Raw genomic sequence first — 17,750 nt, 5'->3', positions numbered from 1 at the left:
CTGCAGCTTTTGTTGGATCGAGAGTGTTCCAAGTTGCCAATGTGGGGCAGCGACTGCTATTTTCTTGCTTGGCATGCCTGGAATGTTTTTGTTTTAAATCTGTGACAAATCTTCTGGATTTCCTTGTATTTATTGCACCGTTCCAAAAGATTTTCTTCATGGGGGTCAAAGATGAGAATCTACTCTGGCAAGCTGGAGGGACCGGCCATGACACCTCCCTTGCAACGGTGCAGATAGACGGTAATCTAGTAGTTGCATGAGGGGTTGGATCCTAGTGATTATCCCACTGGGATTAATGCTGGTGGGAAGTTCTTCTGTTAGCAGAATGACCTGCTACTTTAAAAGATTGTGAATGTGCTGAAGTCAGAGCACCGAGGAGCCTTGGCCAAGTGGCTGAGCCTCTGCTTTGCACGCCGAAGGTCTCAAGTTCAGTTCCCGGAATCTGTAGTTAAGAAGATCAGGAAGTAGGTGGTGTGAAAGACCTCTGCCTGAGATCCTGGAGAGCCACTGCCAGTCAGAGTAGACGATACTGACCTTGACAGACCGATGGATTGATCCAGTATTAGGCAGCTTTGTCTCGTCTGTGAGGCTCCAAAAACGTAATAGGATATTCTAGCAATAAATGACAACATGGAGGAAAGAATTCTTCCAATCATATCCACCCCCACCCCCACAACTCTATGCCAGATGCCCGTTGTTCAGGCCCATAGTGGAACAAATCCTGTTTCTTTCAGGAGAACAAGACTACCTGTTGCTCACCTGTATGACACAGATCTCATTGGGCTCCACCAATAGCTTGCCAAACTCTGTAGTGATGAGGAGCTTCCCTTGCTGTGGCACTGGAGGAAGGAAGCAGAAAGTGTACCTTGAAGCATGTTCCCGACCCCAGACTGAGGGGTAGACCAGTGGCCTTCCCCCAGCCTTGGGGAAGCCTTCTTCCAACTTAAGTCGCTCTAAGAGGAAGGTTTCTCAGGTAGGGTACTGCCCAACAGTTCTTAAAGGACCCTCTCACAGGCGGGCCCTGAGTCCAGGAGACAGGAAGATGAACAAGATTGGGGACGTGGGGGGAGGAACCTTGATGGCAAAGTTGGGTTTCAGAACATGAGTGCCCTGCTGGATCAGACCAGTGGTCCATCGAGTCCAGCATCCTGTCTCACTCTCTGGAGGTAGGGTTTTCCCTACCTCCAATCCACCGCCGGCCAGTTGGCTGGTGGGGGGAGCCCTGCCCCCGGAGAGCCCCATCCTGCTCAGTGCAATGACATCACCCGTTGGTTACATCATCACGCCGGGCACATCACACGGGGGACGCTCTAGCATTTGAGCAAAAACTCTATGGGGAGGATACCATGCCATAGAGTCCTGTCTCCAAGGGAGCCCTTTTCTCCAGGGGCACTGACGGCTGTCATCTGGAGATCAATCGTAACAGTGGGAAATCTCCAGGTGCCATATGGAAGATGGCAACCATAGGGCTGAGGCACACTTGTCCCTCACGCACAGATGTTTCAGCACCTGAACAGGCAAGACAAGGGCGTCATCTGAGCCCACCATGCTGCTGGGCCATCAGGATTGGGCCCTAACCTCATCTTAAAATCACTTCAAAATGGCGGCTGCGGCCCCATGGCGGACATGAGGGTGCCGTCACGTCTAGTTTGGTCCTAATACAGAAGCTAATGTGTAGAAGGGATGCACAAGGTGATGTGTGTTCGCAGGATCCTTCCCAAGGACAGAGCTCTGACCCGGCCGGCCTTCGGCTCTTTTGCTGAGCTGTTCTTTGATGATTAACTCATCTGACTCCATCAGGGTCACAAACCTCCAAGACTCCTCTGACCACTCACATGTGACTATTTCAATTTTACATCAGGTAGGAATATCAGCCCACAAAACTTCAAGAGTTCTTAAACCAGAAAGGCAGCCACTCACCAATCAGAAAGTCTCCATCTGAATTGTAGAAGCATCTGCGGAGAAAGGAGAGCATACAGAGAGTGGTTTTGCTGGGCAGTGTTCTCAAATTAGTTAAGAATACACCACAGCATTCAGCATAGGGCTGCCAGCCTCCAGGTGGGGCCTGGGGATCCCCCACTTTTACAGCTGATCTCCAGCTGACAGAGATCAGCTCTCCTGGAGAAAATGGGCTGCTTGGAAGGGTGGGCCCTATATGGCATTGTACCAGCGGTCATTTCCTGCGGGAGCGCACAGGAGCGGAGTAGTCCCAGAGGTAACCTCTCATATACGAATTTGCGTTCAGCCCTCGGCCAATCTTGAACCAACACGAATGCCGGCTCTGTGGCAGAAAATGCCGGATCACCCATATTAATGAGGCTGAGCCGCTTCCTCGGGGTGATCGGCTGCTTCCCACCGAATGGTTTTATTCAGGTACAAGCTCTCCCTCCTCTGCGAGGACAGATCTGCACGTCCCCCCCCCCAATAGCTAGCAATCCAAAACAGTCCAGTGGAGCCTGAGCGGTGGGTGTTGCCTTTTGACACACTTCTGGTGATGTCAGGGGGTGTGGCATATGCAAATAAGTTATGCTAATGAGCTCCTGCACCTCTTTTTCTAACCCTAACCCTAATCCCTGCATTGTACCGTGCTGAGGCCCCTCCCCTCCCCAAACCCCTCCTTCTCCCGGATCCACCCCCAAAGCCTCCAGCTATTTTCCAACCCAGACCTGGCAACCCTATTTCAGCATGCCACAGGTGTGCAAATCCCTGTCCTTGAAAAGAGGGGGAGGAGTTTCCATGTTGTGGGTTTAGGCTCACAGGAGTCTGCTGAGCACACAATCGGAAGGAAAGGCCACTCAAACCCCAAGACTTCTCTCCAAGCAGTGAGTGCTGGGGCAGATGCTCTCTCCTTGTGCACTCTAAAGCCAGCACACATTTATCTTCCCTTTGCACTTTGGCCTCGATGGCCCGGGCTAGTCTGCTCTCGTCAGATCTCAGAAGCTAAGCAGGGTTGGCCCCGGTTTGTGTTGGGATGGGAGGCCGCCGAGGAAACCCAGGGCTGCTACGCAGAGGCAGGCCATGGCAAACTACTTCTGAGCGTCTCTTGCCTTGAAAACCCCACGAGGGGTCGCCAGAAGTCAGTTGTGACTTGACAGCACTTTTCGCCACCAGTGGGGGAGGCCACAGGGCGTTGGGTATGGTCGGCAAGGACAAGGAAGAAGAGATTGGATTCATACCCCGCGCTTCACTACCTGAAGGAGTCTCAGAGCAGCTTACAATCTCCTTCCCTTCCCCTCTCCACAACAGGCACCCTGTGAGGTAGGTGGGGCTGAGAGAGCTCTTTCGAGGACTGCCCTTGGGAGAACAGCTCTGAGACAACTTGTGACTGACCCAAGGTCACACCAGCAGCTGCATGTGGAGGAGTGGGGAATCAAACCCGGTTCTCCCAGTTTAGAGTCTGTGCTCCTAACCACTATGCCAAACTGGCTCTCAAGGAGGACTTAGGGGACTGGCTCCGCCTATCCTGTCTCTCTACTGGCAACCCTATTTCAGCATGCCACAGGTGTGCAAATCCCTGTCCTTGAAAAGAGAGGGAGGAGTTTCCGTGTTGTGGGTTTAGACTCACAGGAGTCTGCTGAGCACACAATCGGAAGGAAAGGCCACTCAAACCCCAGGACTTCTCTCCACGCAGTGAGTGCTGGGGCAGATGCTCTCTCTTCCAGTACACTCTAAAGCCAGCACACATTTATCTTCCCTTTGCACTTTGGGAAAAGGGCTTGGCCCTGGCCTCGATGGCCCGGGCTAGCCTGCTCTCGTCAGATCTCAGAAGCTAAGCAGGGTCGGCCCTGGTTTGTGTTGGGATGGGAGGCCGCCAAGGCAGGCCATGGCAAACTACCTCTGAGCGTCTCTTGCCTTGAAAACCCCATGAGGGGTTGCCAGAAGTCAGCTGTGACTTGACGGCACTTTTCACCACCAATGGGGCAGGGCAACAGGGCATTGGGTATGGTTGGCAAGGACAAGGAAGAAGAAGAGATTGGATTCATACCCCGCCCTTCACTACCCGAAGGAGTCTCAGAGTGGCTTACAATCCCTTTCCCTTCCCCTCCCCACAACAGACATCCTGTGAGGTAGGTGGGGCTGGGAGAGCCCTGAGAGGACTGCCCTTGAGAGAACAGCTCTGAGAGAACTTGTGATTGACCCAAGGTCACACCAGCAGCTGCATGTGGAGGAGTGGGGAATCAAACCCGGTTCTCCCAGTTTAGAGTCTGTGCTCCTAACCACTATGCCAAACTGGCTCTCAAGGAGGACTTAGGGGACCGGCTCCGCCTATCCTGTCTCTCTAGCAGCTTCTTAATCTTCTCTTGAGGTTTCTTTTTCCTTGCCCTGTACAGAGTATTCACAGTCAGGGTTTGGGAGAAGAAAGAGCGAGGAACAGGAGCTGGGACCAGAAATCTCTGATTTGATTGATTTAATTTGTTATCCCACCCTCCAGGCCTAGGCCGGCTCAGGGCGGCTTACAGAACAGAATAAAAATTTTAGTGGTGCATAAAACACAGTTATTTCCAATAGTAGTACTATTCCAATAATACATAAAACATAATCAATATGCTCCTGCCCCACGCTGTATCACACGTACTTTCAGGCCCATAGCTACAGTGGGGCCTTTTGGGGCTCTGCCTCCTCAAATATGAGGCATGCTCCACAACAGCTGCTGCCCCTCTCACCCCTTCTCCCCTCCTGTGACATTAAAAGGGCCCTCCAGCTGATCGGCAGGAGCATGTGGCCTGCCAATCAGCTGGAGGTCCTTTTAAATATTGCAGCCGCCCCTTTCCCTCCCCTCCTCCAAGATTTAAAGGGCCCTCCAGCTGATCAGCGGGCCATTTAAATCTTGCAGGAGGTGAGGGAGAGGGGTGGTGGGTGGCTGCCGGCTGCATGCAGAAGAGCAGTGATGTGCATCATTTAAAGGCTTCCCTTTAAATGGTGTTTCTCAAGCGGGGGCTGCCCTCGCCTGAACTCCAAGCAGGGAATTCGCTGCCCCTCTCCCTCCCCCACTGCCCCACAATATTTCCCCATGCCCCACCAACCCAAAATGTCTGGCTATGGGGCTGTACACTTTCCCTAGTGGCTGGTATCCAAGCGAAAATCAGAGGGAAACCAGGGCTTTATACTGTCAAGCTGACGTAAAACCCTCCCGGCTAATCCGATGAGCAGTGATCTGAGAAACCCCTGGTTCAAATCCCACACTGGTCGCACATTTGGTTAGTGGCTTTAACGGAAGCTTCAGCCACCTTATCCCCAGTATAGGGATGATAATACCATACAACAGGGTTGTTATCAGGATTACAACATAATGCACATGAAGTACTTCGAACACTGAAAGCTCTCTGCAAATGCTAAGTAGGTATACATATTCTCAACAGGGTTACCAGCTCCAAGTTGGATTATTCCCGGAGCTTTGGGGGTAAAGTCTGGGGAGGGTGGGGTTTGGGGAGGGGAGGGACCTCAGTGGGGTGTAATGCCATAGAGTCCACCCTCCAAAGCAGCCATTTTCCCCAGGGGAACTGATCACTGTAGTTTTGAAAAGTACACAAACGGAGAGTGATTTCAGCAAAGCGTACTTTATTCTATCCGGAACAAGACGACTTTGGCCGGCTCGCAGACCGGCTTATATCCCCCAAGAAACCACCCCCCAAAACACACCCCTACTTCCCTATAGGTTATTTACAGTGGCCAAGAGTCCCATAGGCTCTTGGCCGGGAACCTAGCCCCCTGGGCTAGGATCCACATAGTCCATTGTCTCTTGGAGCGAAGCTTTGCGTTTGTCTCTGGACTTGTCTGGACTGGATACATTACAAGTTTGGAGACCAGTTGTAGAGCTAGGAGATCTCCAGACAACCCTAATCCTCAAAATGACCCCAGTGGCATTCGGGAAGCCCCAGGGCTGTGTATGGAAGAGAGAGAGCAGAGGGGGGAAGAGGGAAGGGAAGGTGGCTTGATATCTGTCAGATCTCAGTGGGCGATCGAGGTCTCTCCTGTCTTTGATGAGACACAGCATAAATCACAGATTAACCCTCCGGCATTTCAAACAGAGCTTTGAAAGGGGCGTGAAACCTTGCTCACACACATATGACTCACAGACCTGTTGACCATGGACGTGTTGCAGGTGAAGACGTGGACTGCCAGCCCGTTCCTAGACCTTGGCTCACCAGCCCCACACAAAGTGTACAGCCCCTGTGGAAAGAAATGTCCCAAGTTAGAACAAACAGCCAGTGCCGCCACTGGAATAGCCCTGCCTGAGATCCCATAGATCAGCCAAAGAGAATTGCTTTGTTGTCATTTTCCATTAGAACAGCTCCCGAACTTTGGAAGTTCCCCAAGTCTGGTGGACCAGGGTCAGTGTTCTCTCTAAGCTGAGTTAAGTGTGAGCTAGCACAGTTTTTTAGCCTCTGTCTTAGCTCAGGAAGTAGGGCTCCAGAGAGCAAACTAATTTCCACAGGAGCCAAATCGCTCGCTCACAACTTTAATGCTAGCAGCTCACAAAGTAGAATTTTTGCTCACTAGACTCCACAGCTTAGAGGGAGCATTGGTCACAATGTTAAGTGTGTCTGGCATGCATTAAAATGGAACACAGAAGTATCAAACTGAATGTCTAAAAGGACATCAGGACTGCTTTGTGAGGTTGGGATAATGGCCAGTTCATATTGTTCCTCTAAATATTTTTTTTTTCTTGGCTAACATCATGGGGTAGGACCCTACCTCTCCCCCCCCCACCGCTCATTCTCATCCGGTTCCCTTCTTTGCTGTAGCGTCTGTTCTGCAGCTTCTTGTTGTGCGGGTCTTGGCATACTCTTTTGCATGACCGTCCTTACTCTCTCACGCCGGCAGAAAAAATTGGCCAATCCATTGACAGAGAGCTACAGAAGTTTATAACCTCCATGCTTCGTATGTGATCATTTGCGGGTGGGGCAGATCCATATCTGGCCATACAAGGAGAACAGGTTTACCACTTGCCAGCAGTCACCCAATCATGTTGGCAGCACGGGGATAGGTGGCATGATAAAAGTTTCCCTTGTGTGGCTTCTCTCTACAGTAGGGATCCCCAACCTCTTTGAGCCTGCAAGCACCTTTGGCATTCTGACACAGGATGGTGGGCACAGACACAAAATGGCTGCCTCGGGAGGTGGAGCCAGGCACAAAATGACTGCTGCCACTTACCTTCAGTTGCACAGTGAAGATCCTCGTGCTGTAGTTAGGGTTGTCAGGTCCCCTTGCCATTCTGGCGGGAGGATTTGGGGGGCATTCTGGGATGTCGCTGACACGATGACATCACCAGGAAGTGACGTCATCATGTCGGCAGCGTCACACAACAACACTCTGGTTTAAGGGCAAAACTCTGTGGTTTTAGGCCAAATTTACCATAGAGTTTTGCCCTCAAACTGCAGCCATCTACAGCCATCTGCCATCACCTCATTTGGAAGGCAGACTGGAGTCTCGGGTTATTCCCCCCCCCCCTTTATCCTTCAGAAGGAGACTAGAATTGGGGACCTCAGTCCGAGGTATGTGTGTGTTGTGTATGTATGAGTCAATTTCACACATGTGTGTGAAGTCCTGTCCAATTGTTTCCAACTTACAGCAACCCTATGAAGACATGGTAATATCGTTAATATTGCCATATTTGGCATATACCTCCGTGCCCGCAGACGAGCGATTGCTGTAATGTTATGCTCTTGAATCTGGCATGTAGCTTGGGGCCAGTCATCTTGCCTCATTTTTTCCTACAAACTGTAAAACACCACTGTGTGGTTTCTTTCATCAAAAGGACCCCCAGCAGAACTCTTGGGTGTGTTTCTGTTGGTTAACTTACTGTCACGAAGTCCAGCTTTCTCTGTGAGGCTGCCAGGATCTCGAAAGGTTTCCATCTCAGCTGGAATTAAACAGATAAAAATCAGTTACGCTACCACAAAAGAGTCAGGCCTTTTCCATTGTGTACCCCCCATTCATATCTAGAATAATTCCTTCACAGCCTCTGTCTGAGAATGACCTATGAGGTGCGGTGATAGGACCAGGCAGGATGTACAGAAATAAAAGAACAGACAGAAAGTATTTGTAGGATAGAAGGAAACAAAAGATATACAGAAGATATCTATCCCTCCAAGGCTGGTTTGATCATAATTCTCTATCCGTGTCAGTGGGTAAAATATAGTTAGGATTCTTATCTCATTACAGATGCTAATTTTCTGCATTACCCACCTCTATGCCTGGCTCCTGGCTCCAAACAAGCAGATTACATTTTGTGTTGTACATCTGCAACCTGACTCCAACTGGTCCTTCTGGGTAACAACCCTCCCACCTTCTGACCTCGATCTAAGGTGGGGTTGCCAGGTTGGAAGCTTCAGGGTCAGGGACACGGGTTGGCATGGCGCTGTGCACCGTGTACACCGTGACATCACTTCCAGGGAAAACTCAGAAGTGACCTCAGGTAGTAGGGTTGCCAAGTGAAAAAATCGCCGCAGCGGTTTGGCGTGACCATAGAGTTTTCCCTTGGATGGTCATGGCCCCGCCCCCAGCATGCCTGGCGTCGTCACGTCACTTCCTGGTGATGTGCACGTGGGGGTGGGGTTCCCCCCGGGGCCCGATCCGGAAGCTTCAGAGGCATGGCGCCGTGCACCGTGTACACCGTGACATCACTTCCAGGGAAAACCCAGAAGTGACCTCAGGTAGCTCTAGGAACTGCTGGAAAATCTATTGTAATACCACAGAGTTTCCAACAATTCCTAGAGCTAACTGAGGTTTTCCCTAGAAGTGATGTCACAATGCACACAATGGGAACAGGTTTGTTCCTTGGCAGACAATGAGAGCTGCTGGTAGAAGCCCTGGCAGCCCTAGTATATGGGCTGATGGAGCTTTATTCTTACTCATATCTGATGAAGTGAGCTTTGGCTCATGAAAACTTATACCCTGATTGCAGCCATAGTGCAGAAAATAAATCTCCCACGAAGTATATTGCAAACAAGGTAAACTTACACTTATTCAAGTGGATCCCGTTCATATTCAGGTTGCAGTCGAAAGGAGAGAAAGAAGCCTAATCTAAAGAGCACTTTCCCTATCACAAATGGCCAGCTCGTCTGGCATCATGTGTGTCAGAGTAGAAGGCCGTTGCATCTGCAGGAGAGATCTGCAGAGACATGTGTCTCCATGGAAGGCCATGTGCAGAGAGGGAGAGGACAAAGCGAGCAAGAGAGGAGGGGGTCAGAGGGCAACTCCCAGATTGAGACAAAGAGAGGCATCCCATTCAAGGAGACAACACCTGTACCCACTTAGAGGGATGTAGCGCCCCCCAGTGTCCAGGCATGCTGAGTCACTCACTCCAACAGATTTTCCATTCTTCTCCAGAAGGAACAGGTCTCTTCTTACTTTGCAAAGCACGGACCTCCCCACAAGTGCAGCCCTGGCGTTTCACTTCAGCTTTCTGCATCCCTTGCTGTGTCTTACTCATCAGATCTGCTTACCTGGTTGGGTTCTGGCTCTGTCTCATCCCAGTTATGTGTCAGGTAGCCCTGACCCAGAGGCTGAAAGGGCTTGTGGCAGACAGAGGGCAGGATCCTGTACAGCCAACTGTAGAGGCAAAGAGAGGCAGCGGTTGAGAGGGAGATCTTGCATCCGGGATGGGCTCCAAATTACAAGCACACTCATAAGAACATAAGAGAAGCCAGTGTTGGATCAGGCCAGTGACCCATCCAGTCCAACACTCTGTGTCACACAGTGGCCGAAAATACCAGGTGCCATCAGGAGGTCCAGCAGTGGGGCCAGGACAGTAGGAGCCCTCCCACTGTTGCCCCCCCCCAAGCATCAAGAATACAGAGCATCACTTGCCCTGAGAGTTCCTATCTATTCCTTGTGGCTAATAGCCACTGATGGACTCTTGTAGAGTGTTCTGTGCAACACCTGAAGAGGGGGTGGGGCTCAGTGGCAGAACATCTGCTCAGCATGCAGAAGATTCCAGGTTCAGTCCCCAGCATCTCCAGCCAAAAGGACCAGGGAGTCGGTGACGTGAAAGATCTCCAACTGAGACCCAGGAAACAGGACTGCCAACCTCCAGGTGGGGCTAGGCCTGATGAATTTTGTAATATCCAGCCCAATGGAGAATTCTGGTGAACTCAAAAGCTTGCCTGCTATTTTGTGAACATTTTATTGGTCCCAATAAACAGTACAGCCCTGACCTGGATGGCACCAGCTGGCCTGATCTCATCAGATTCTGGAAGCTAAGCAGGGTCGGCCTGGGTTAGTACTTGGATGGGAGTCCATTAAGGAAGTCCAGGGTCACTGTGCAGAGGCAGGCAGTGGCAAACCACCTAGGGTTGCCAGGTGTCTCTTCTTACCCGCGGTGGGAGGTCTCCCAGCTCCCGGTCAGGATTTTTCTGCTGTGTGCACAAAGCACACACAGCGTGATGGTGCCACCAGTAGTGATGTCATCATGCTAGTGGCGTCGCATAGCGACGCTCTAGCGTTGGGGGAAAAAACTCTATGGTAACCAGATCTGTGCGGTCTGGAGGTCTCCACACTCAAAAGTGGCAGTTTCTCCAGAACTGATCTGTGCGGTCTGGCAGTCAGTTATAAGTTTGGGAGATCTCCAGGTCCCATCTTGAAGGTGGCAACCCTGGAGAGCCAGTTTGTGAACCAACATGAATGCCGGCTCTGTGGCAGAAAATGCCGGATCACCCATATTAATGAGGCTGAGCCGCTTCCTCGGGGTGATCGGCTGCTTCCCACCTAATGTTGCTCTCTGCTGCTTCCTGTTTAATCTGTGCTGCCTGCAGATATATAGCTGCAGCCTCCAGTCCCTACTGGGAAGCAGAAGAACCGTGCCAAGACAGGAGATGAATTTTAGCCAGCAGGACCTTTTGATTCCCCACTCCTCCACATGCAGCTGCTGGCATGACCTTGGGTCAGTCACAGTTCTCTCAGAGCTGTTATCTCAAGGGCAGTTCTCAAGAGAGCTCTCTCAGCCCCACCTACCTCACAGGGTGTCTGTTGTAGGGAGGGAAAGGGAAGGATTTTGTAAGCCGCTCTGAGACTCCTTCGGGTAGTGAAACATGGGGTATAAATCCAATCTCTTCTTCTTAAGTCCCTCTGCCTCTTTTCCACCTCACTCCATCCCTACCTGAAGCTCTTTATTCTGCCCTGAGGAAAAACCTCTCATATACGAATTTGCGTTCAGCCCTCGGCCAATCTTGAACCAACACGAATGCCGGCTCTGTGGCAGAAAATGCCGGATCACCCATATTAATGAGGCTGAGCCGCTTCCTCGGGGTGATCGGCTGCTTCCCACCGAATGTTGCTCTCTGCAGCCTCCGGTCCCTACTGGGAGGCAGAAGAACCGTGCCAAGGCAGGAGATGAATTTTAGCCAGCAGGACCTGGATAAATCAGGAAGGTTTACTGGCCCATGCGGACCGGGGCTGGGGGAAGATGAGACACTCCCTCCTCTCAGGAGCTGGTGACATTTCCCACCCAGGCTGTGATTTTCTGCGCAAACTGAAAGAACTCTGTACTGTTTGCCAGGACACCTTGGCACTGACGCGGAAGGAGACGAGAAATCCAAACGCCTCTTTGGGAAGCAGGAAATTGAAAACAGGGTTTACCTCATGCGGGGAGCCCTGAATAGAATGGCTAAGAGCATTTCACTGTTGCTTTCCTGCAGACTTGAGGGCTCTTCCGCATTGTCATTTTTGTCTCTCGTCTGTCCCTATTGCTTTTGGTCCCCCCCCCCTTTCTACATGTGTTTTGCTCCCTCTGGGACTACTAGAGAGAGCAAAATACATTTGGGGGGGGAACCCCCTGAAGCAATAGGAAGACACAAGTGACGAAAATCAGAATGCAGACTGAAGTAGGGTTGGCGATGGTGCGTTGGGAAATTCCTGGTGATTTGGGGGAGGGTGGGGTTTGGGGAGAGGAGGGACCTCAGCGGGCTACAGGGCCAAAGAGTCCAAACTCTAAAGCAGCCATTTTCTGCCGAGGTACTGATCTCTGCCTGGAGATGTTGTAATTCTGGGAGATCTGGAGGCCCCACCTGGAAATCGGCAACTCTAGTCATGAGCAGGGGTCATTTCCTGCAGGAGCGCACAGGAGCAGAGCTCCGGCAGTAAAGAGCCCAGGGGGTGGGCACATGCAACAAGCCCCACCCCCTGCTCCCAGCAGCCCTCAGTCAGAGCAAGAAGCAGCCAGGTAAGTTGCAGAGCCCCCTGGCCCAAAACAGTCCAGTGGTACCTTTACGACCAAGTTTTATTCAGGTACAAGCCCTCCTCTGCAAGGACAGATCTGCACTAAATCGATTCGTTCCCCCCCCCCCCCCATAGCTAGCAATCCAAAACAGTCCAGTGGAGCCTGAGCAGTAGGTGTTGCCTTCTGACACACTTCTGGTGATGTCAGGGTGTGTGGCATATGCAAATAAGTTATGCTAATGAGTTATGCTAATGAGTTCCTCCACCTCTTTTTCTACAAAATGACCCCTGGTCATGAGGGACAAACTACCTCTCTCTTCAGAAGAAATTGCCCACCTTTTTAACCTCAGGCCCCTTTGCCACATAGTTTTACCACAGCCTCCCTTCCTGCCCTCCCTCAGCGTGTGACTCTTTTCCACAGACCCAGGCATTACAATACCTTCTCTTGTTGGAGGACCGTGGGCAGGTAAATGCCGAGCCCGAGAGTTGCTCGGCGTACAAACCATACGGGCACACCTGGGGACTATTCTAAAGCAAAAACAGATCACAGGTTACACGAATCAAAACCTTTTTTAAAAATTATAATATATTTATTGGTTTTCAAACATAAAAGGATGAGACAAAAAACTGGTGTCACGACACAGTATTCAAATATAACATACCAAGTTTGTTATAAATTTCCTCCTTTTGACACAATAACAAAGACAAATTACTGCTCAGAGTGTACAATTTCTCTGGGAGACTGTACAATTTCTCAGGGAGGCATAAGGGACCCAGGAGGATCGTCCTGGGTCACAGCGACTCAGTCTTCCGGATGCTCTTTGAGTAGGGTTACCATATTTTGAAAAGGAAGAAAGAGGACATACTTCCCGACTACTTTAAAGAAGTGATCACTGTGACGAATCTCATTTTAAGTAACCCTCCTATTTAAACCCTCCTAAAAAAGTGATCACTGCTGCATTACTAACCTTCCAACCCCAAAAGAGGACATTTTCACCAGTTTTTAAAAAAGAGCCCAAAAGAGGACAGACAAAAGAGGATATGTCCTCTAAAAAGAGGACATCTAGTAACTCTAGCTTTGAGTCCAGTTTGGAATGCACGTTATTTCTAGAATCTTCTCACCTCCTGCTCTTCCTGAGGGAACCTAACGTGGATTACAAAATACCCAAATCACAACATCCACAGAATAAAATGGATGAAAACCATACAGAAAAAAAGTAACATATCAACAATCAATAGACTATCAGTCTGGTTAGGCAGAAAAAACCTGCTCAAGAACGCTATACAACCAGCTGTGTGAACTTCTTGGAAGGCTCACCAAAACAATCCAGCTTTGCAGCTCCTAATGCCAAGAGATTGTGGGCTAAAAGCAGAGCCTCTAGTAAACTTTTCCTTAGTGCTGGAGCTGCAGCTGAAATGCCCAGGATCAAGCATTGGCAATCAGCACCACGTGGCAGGAGCAGATGACAAGAAGGCCCTGCTGAGGGTGGCCAAGTTCCTGTGTGAAGAACTGATATTCCCGGTATTTGTCCTTGGGCCATTAAAGGATTTGAATGTTAGAACCAACATCTTCCATTGGAGCCACAAACAAAAGAACTGCTTTTTCCTCCAGGGGAACGGATCTCTGCTGTCTGGAGATTGGCTGTAATTCTGGAATATCCTACCAATCACCAGTTGGTGTCAATCTCTACAAGGCCCTAAGCCGCTAGGGCCCAGGATTTCGGACCTAGGGTTAGCACTCTCCAGGTGGGGCCATCTCCCAGGCTACACAGATCAGTCCCCCTGAAGAAAATGGATGCTTTGGAGACAGGCCCGTAGCCAGGATTTTTAAAGTCGGGGGGGATTTACATTTCTTGGGGGGCACTGGCTAATCAGATTAAAGGAATACTCAGTTCCTTCCCCGCACCCGCCACCGCTTGGGGGCCCTGGGCTGGATGGGAAGTCGTGGGGCCCTGCCAGTAACTCAGGGGGCCTAGCCCCGAGATGCCCCACTGCAGCTACGGGCCTGTTTGGAGAGTGAACTCTATGGCATTACACCCCTGCTGTAGAGGCCGGCCCTGGGTTGGGAAATACTTGGCGGTTTTGAGGGTGGAGCCAAAGTGAGGAGGGCGGGATTTGGGGAGGGACTTCAATGGGGTGTTATGCCACAGAGTCCACCCTCCAAAGCAGCCATTTTCTCCAGGGGAACTTAATCTCTGTCGCCTGGAAAACAGTTGTAATGGCGGGAGACCTGCCCTTCCTGTGCTCCAAGGCCCACCCTCCTCAGTCCCAGCCCACAGTTGGCAACCCTAGGCCCCTAGCCAAATGTCCCCGGTACTTCTTTGTACTGAGTAGGGTTGCCAACTTCCAGGTGGTGGCTGGCGGTCTCCCACTATTACAACAGCTCTCCAGGTGACAGAGATCAGTCCCCCTGGAGAAAGCGGCTGCCTTGGAGGGTGGATTCTATGGCATTATATCCCATTGAAGCCCCTCCCCTTCTTAAACCCCACCCTCCTCAGGCTCCACCCCCCCCAAATCTCCAGGTATTTCCCAGCCTGGAGCTGGCAACCCTGTCCCTGAGCTTCTTGTGCCTTGCAGGCTGCAAAGGGCATGTTTGCAAAGGAAATGTCCGGACTGGGCCTCTGAGTCATGCCGGACCGAATCCTCCCGGCCAGGACCATTCAGGAGGCCTAACAGGGCGGTCTGTGTCCCCAACAGTGCCGCAGCCAGCCGTATCCCCAGAGGCACAGATACCTGTCCTTGTGGTAAGGCTCCAGGGCAGCGGGGATCTTCAGAGCTGTGCTCATTCCCGAATCCTGACATGTACTGCAAAACAAAAGGACAAGGGGAAACACGGGAGGTGATGCTTTCTGCGAACACCAGACTCCCCATGAACTGTGTGCCATGCTCTTTCCCATAAAGCCAACCTGTATAGCTGGTGACCCACCAGCCAAGAACTGTGGCCTGCCAGGCGCTTAGCAATGCCTGCTCCCTTGGTCCCTTGCAGGCAGAGAAAAAAATGTGTGTGTGTTTCAGGAACCCAGACTCTAAGAGCGACAAACTCTAATCTGGAGAACCGGGTTCAGTTCTGCACTCCTCCGCATGAAGCCAGCTGGGTGACCTTGAGTCAGTCACAGCTCTTTCAGAGCTCTCTCAGCGCCCAAAATAAGTCTAGCTTGCCACCCAGTGGTGCATATTGCTAAAAGAGCTAGAACTTCAGGATGCCAGACAATCTTAGGATCCCCTGACTGTACTACACTCAATGCCATATGATGATGAAGTAACATATCAACAAGGAAAACTGCCAGGCTTGACTTTAGGGTTTCCAGACCCACCTCCCCGGTAGAGGTGGGGGTCCCCTGCCATCAGGCCCTATCGTCCTGTTGATCAGCTTGTGGGTGGGGGGGGGACTTACCCAGAAAAAGAGCAAGGCCCAGTTGACGTTGCAGCAGTGTGTCTACATCACTTCCAATGTGACCTGGACGTGACATCATCACACAGTGCCATCAGGGCAGTGCTCTGGTATTTGGGCAAAAACTCTATGGTAGAAGCCAAATTTACCATAGAGTTTTTGCCCAAATAGCAGAGCATCGCCCCAATGGCACTGTGTGACGATGTCACATCCAGGTCACATCAGAAGTGGTATAGACACATCACTGCAGCATCGGCTGGGCCTCCCACTGGTTCCTGGTCAGACCCCCCCACCCTGCTGGTTGTGAGGAGGGACCTGGCAACCCTGCTTGGCTTACACGCTGCCTTCAGCTCGGTCCTGGCTGGCCTAAGGTTTTTTTGGCACCTCAGGCACTCCAGGAAAACTATGGTTTTGCACTCCCCCTCCCATTCACTAGACCAAGAAGTGATCAGTCTGGCATGAACAATTTAATTACTAGGCATCCAAAATGAAAAATGCGGAAATAAAAAGAGATGAGGTCTTCAAGAGCCCTCCCCGTTCCCTCATAGAAGCTGTGCAAGGCCAACAGATATAAAGATTGGAGAAACCAATGAAGGGCAAGATTCCGTTCGAGCTAACAGAGGAGGCTTCTCTTGCCCTTTTGGCACCCTTTGGTGTAGTGGTTAAGTGCCTGGACTCTAATATGGGAGAACCGGGTTTGATTCCTCACTGCTCCACTTGCAGCTGCTGGATAACCTTGGGCAAGCCATAGTTCTGTCAGAGCTGTTCTCTCAAGGGCAGTTTCTGTCAGAGCTCTCTCAGCCCCCACCTGCCTCACAGGGTGTCTGTTGTGGGGAGGGGAAGGGAAAGGAGATTGTAAGCCGCTCTGAGACTCCGAGTGAAGGGTGGGGTATAAATCCAATCTCCTCCTCCTCCTCCTCCTCCTCCACCACCACCACCTGGTGCCCACCAACACCTTTCCTGTGTTTTTAGAAAGTAGGCGGGGCCAGGTAGGGCTTTTGCCTGGCAAGGTGTCTGATTGGCCATGCAGATTTGATTGGCTTCTGCAGCAGCTGTCACCACAGCACAAAGGTCTTCACTATGTGACTGAAGGTAAGCTGCTGCCGTCGTTTTGTGGCTGCGGCCAACACCCTGTGTCAGAATTCCAAAAGTGCCTGCAGGCTCAAAAAGGTTGGGGGAATCCTTGCCCTTGCGAATCACCTAGGCTTGCCTGGTGGTCATGCTGGCCCCAGGCTTGGTGGATCTTAGGGTTGCCAGATCCTCTGGTGAAGGCAGGGGTCCCCCACTCCCAGGCCCCACCTCCCACTGCTAATCAGCTGGCTGGCAGGGGAGAACTCACCCAGAAAAAGAGAGAGATCCAGCGTCATTACCCACGTGACCTGGAAGCGATTTCATCACTTCCAGGACACCAGGGGCAACACGCTGGTATTTCGGCAACAGTCTATGGTAGAAGCCAAATTTACCATAGAGTTTCCCCCCAAATATCAGAGTGTCATCCCTGACACCCCGGAAGTGATGACTTCACTACTGGGTCACATGCCCAGTGACATAGTGTTGGATCCCCAGGCATTCGAAATAACTCCACGTTTGATTCAAAGCAAGGTTTATTTCAAAGCGATGGTTCAGACAGGAACAAGGACATTGTTAGGAATACCTACCAATACACAGGTATAGCATAATAAAGGGATTTGAACCATGTTGGGCCAATGAGGCCAGTTCCCGCTGGCGGGAATAGAACTCGTAAACGCGCGCCTATTCCATGGGAACGTAACAGTTCAGTACCATCAACACAGGTTCAGTTCACAGGGTAGAGAACCATAACAAGCTTAGCGAAGCTCCTACTCCCACCACCAGCTGCATGACCTTGGCCAGTTCCGCAAAATACAGAGAAGCATAATGAAGCTACAGAAACCCGGGGGGGGGGGGGGAGGCCATATAGCAGGTAACATCAGATACAATGGCAGCTAGCTGACATACTGCCCCCTCTAAAATACACATTATCCACCCCCTCCCGGATTCGGCGGGAGACCTCCCGGTTTGCCCGGGAACTTTTTGTGAAACTCTCTGAGCATGTAAGGGGCCCGAATATCCCCTTCTTCCACCCATTCTTGGTGCTGGGGTCCGAAGTCTACCCATTGGATGAGATACCATAATTTACCACGTTTGATTCTGGAATCTAAGATGTCAGTGATTTCAAAAT

The 17,750-nt window shown here is 51.1% G+C and overlaps 1 protein-coding gene across 1 annotated transcript in view; it reads right to left on the bottom strand.

The window, feature by feature from the left end:
• Positions 1–17,750, bottom strand: part of HGD (homogentisate 1,2-dioxygenase) — a 44,010-nt gene that overhangs the window by 12,339 nt on the left and 13,921 nt on the right. Inside the window, exons 2-8 of the mRNA XM_015417496.1 lie at positions 14,893–14,964; positions 12,599–12,687; positions 9,450–9,555; positions 7,805–7,864; positions 6,080–6,171; positions 1,921–1,955; positions 760–839 (exon numbers count right to left, since the gene is read on the bottom strand). Coding sequence (XP_015272982.1) covers positions 760–839; positions 1,921–1,955; positions 6,080–6,171; positions 7,805–7,864; positions 9,450–9,555; positions 12,599–12,687; positions 14,893–14,964 — 534 coding nt within the window. The remainder of the gene's footprint in view (positions 1–759; positions 840–1,920; positions 1,956–6,079; positions 6,172–7,804; positions 7,865–9,449; positions 9,556–12,598; positions 12,688–14,892; positions 14,965–17,750) is intronic.

This window comes from Gekko japonicus, unplaced genomic scaffold, assembly GCF_001447785.1.
Source record: "Gekko japonicus isolate JY-2015 unplaced genomic scaffold, Gekko_japonicus_V1.1 scaffold3844, whole genome shotgun sequence".
NCBI classification, from domain to species: Eukaryota; Metazoa; Chordata; class Lepidosauria; order Squamata; family Gekkonidae; genus Gekko; species Gekko japonicus.
This window is presented reverse-complemented; position numbering and strand designations above follow the sequence as displayed.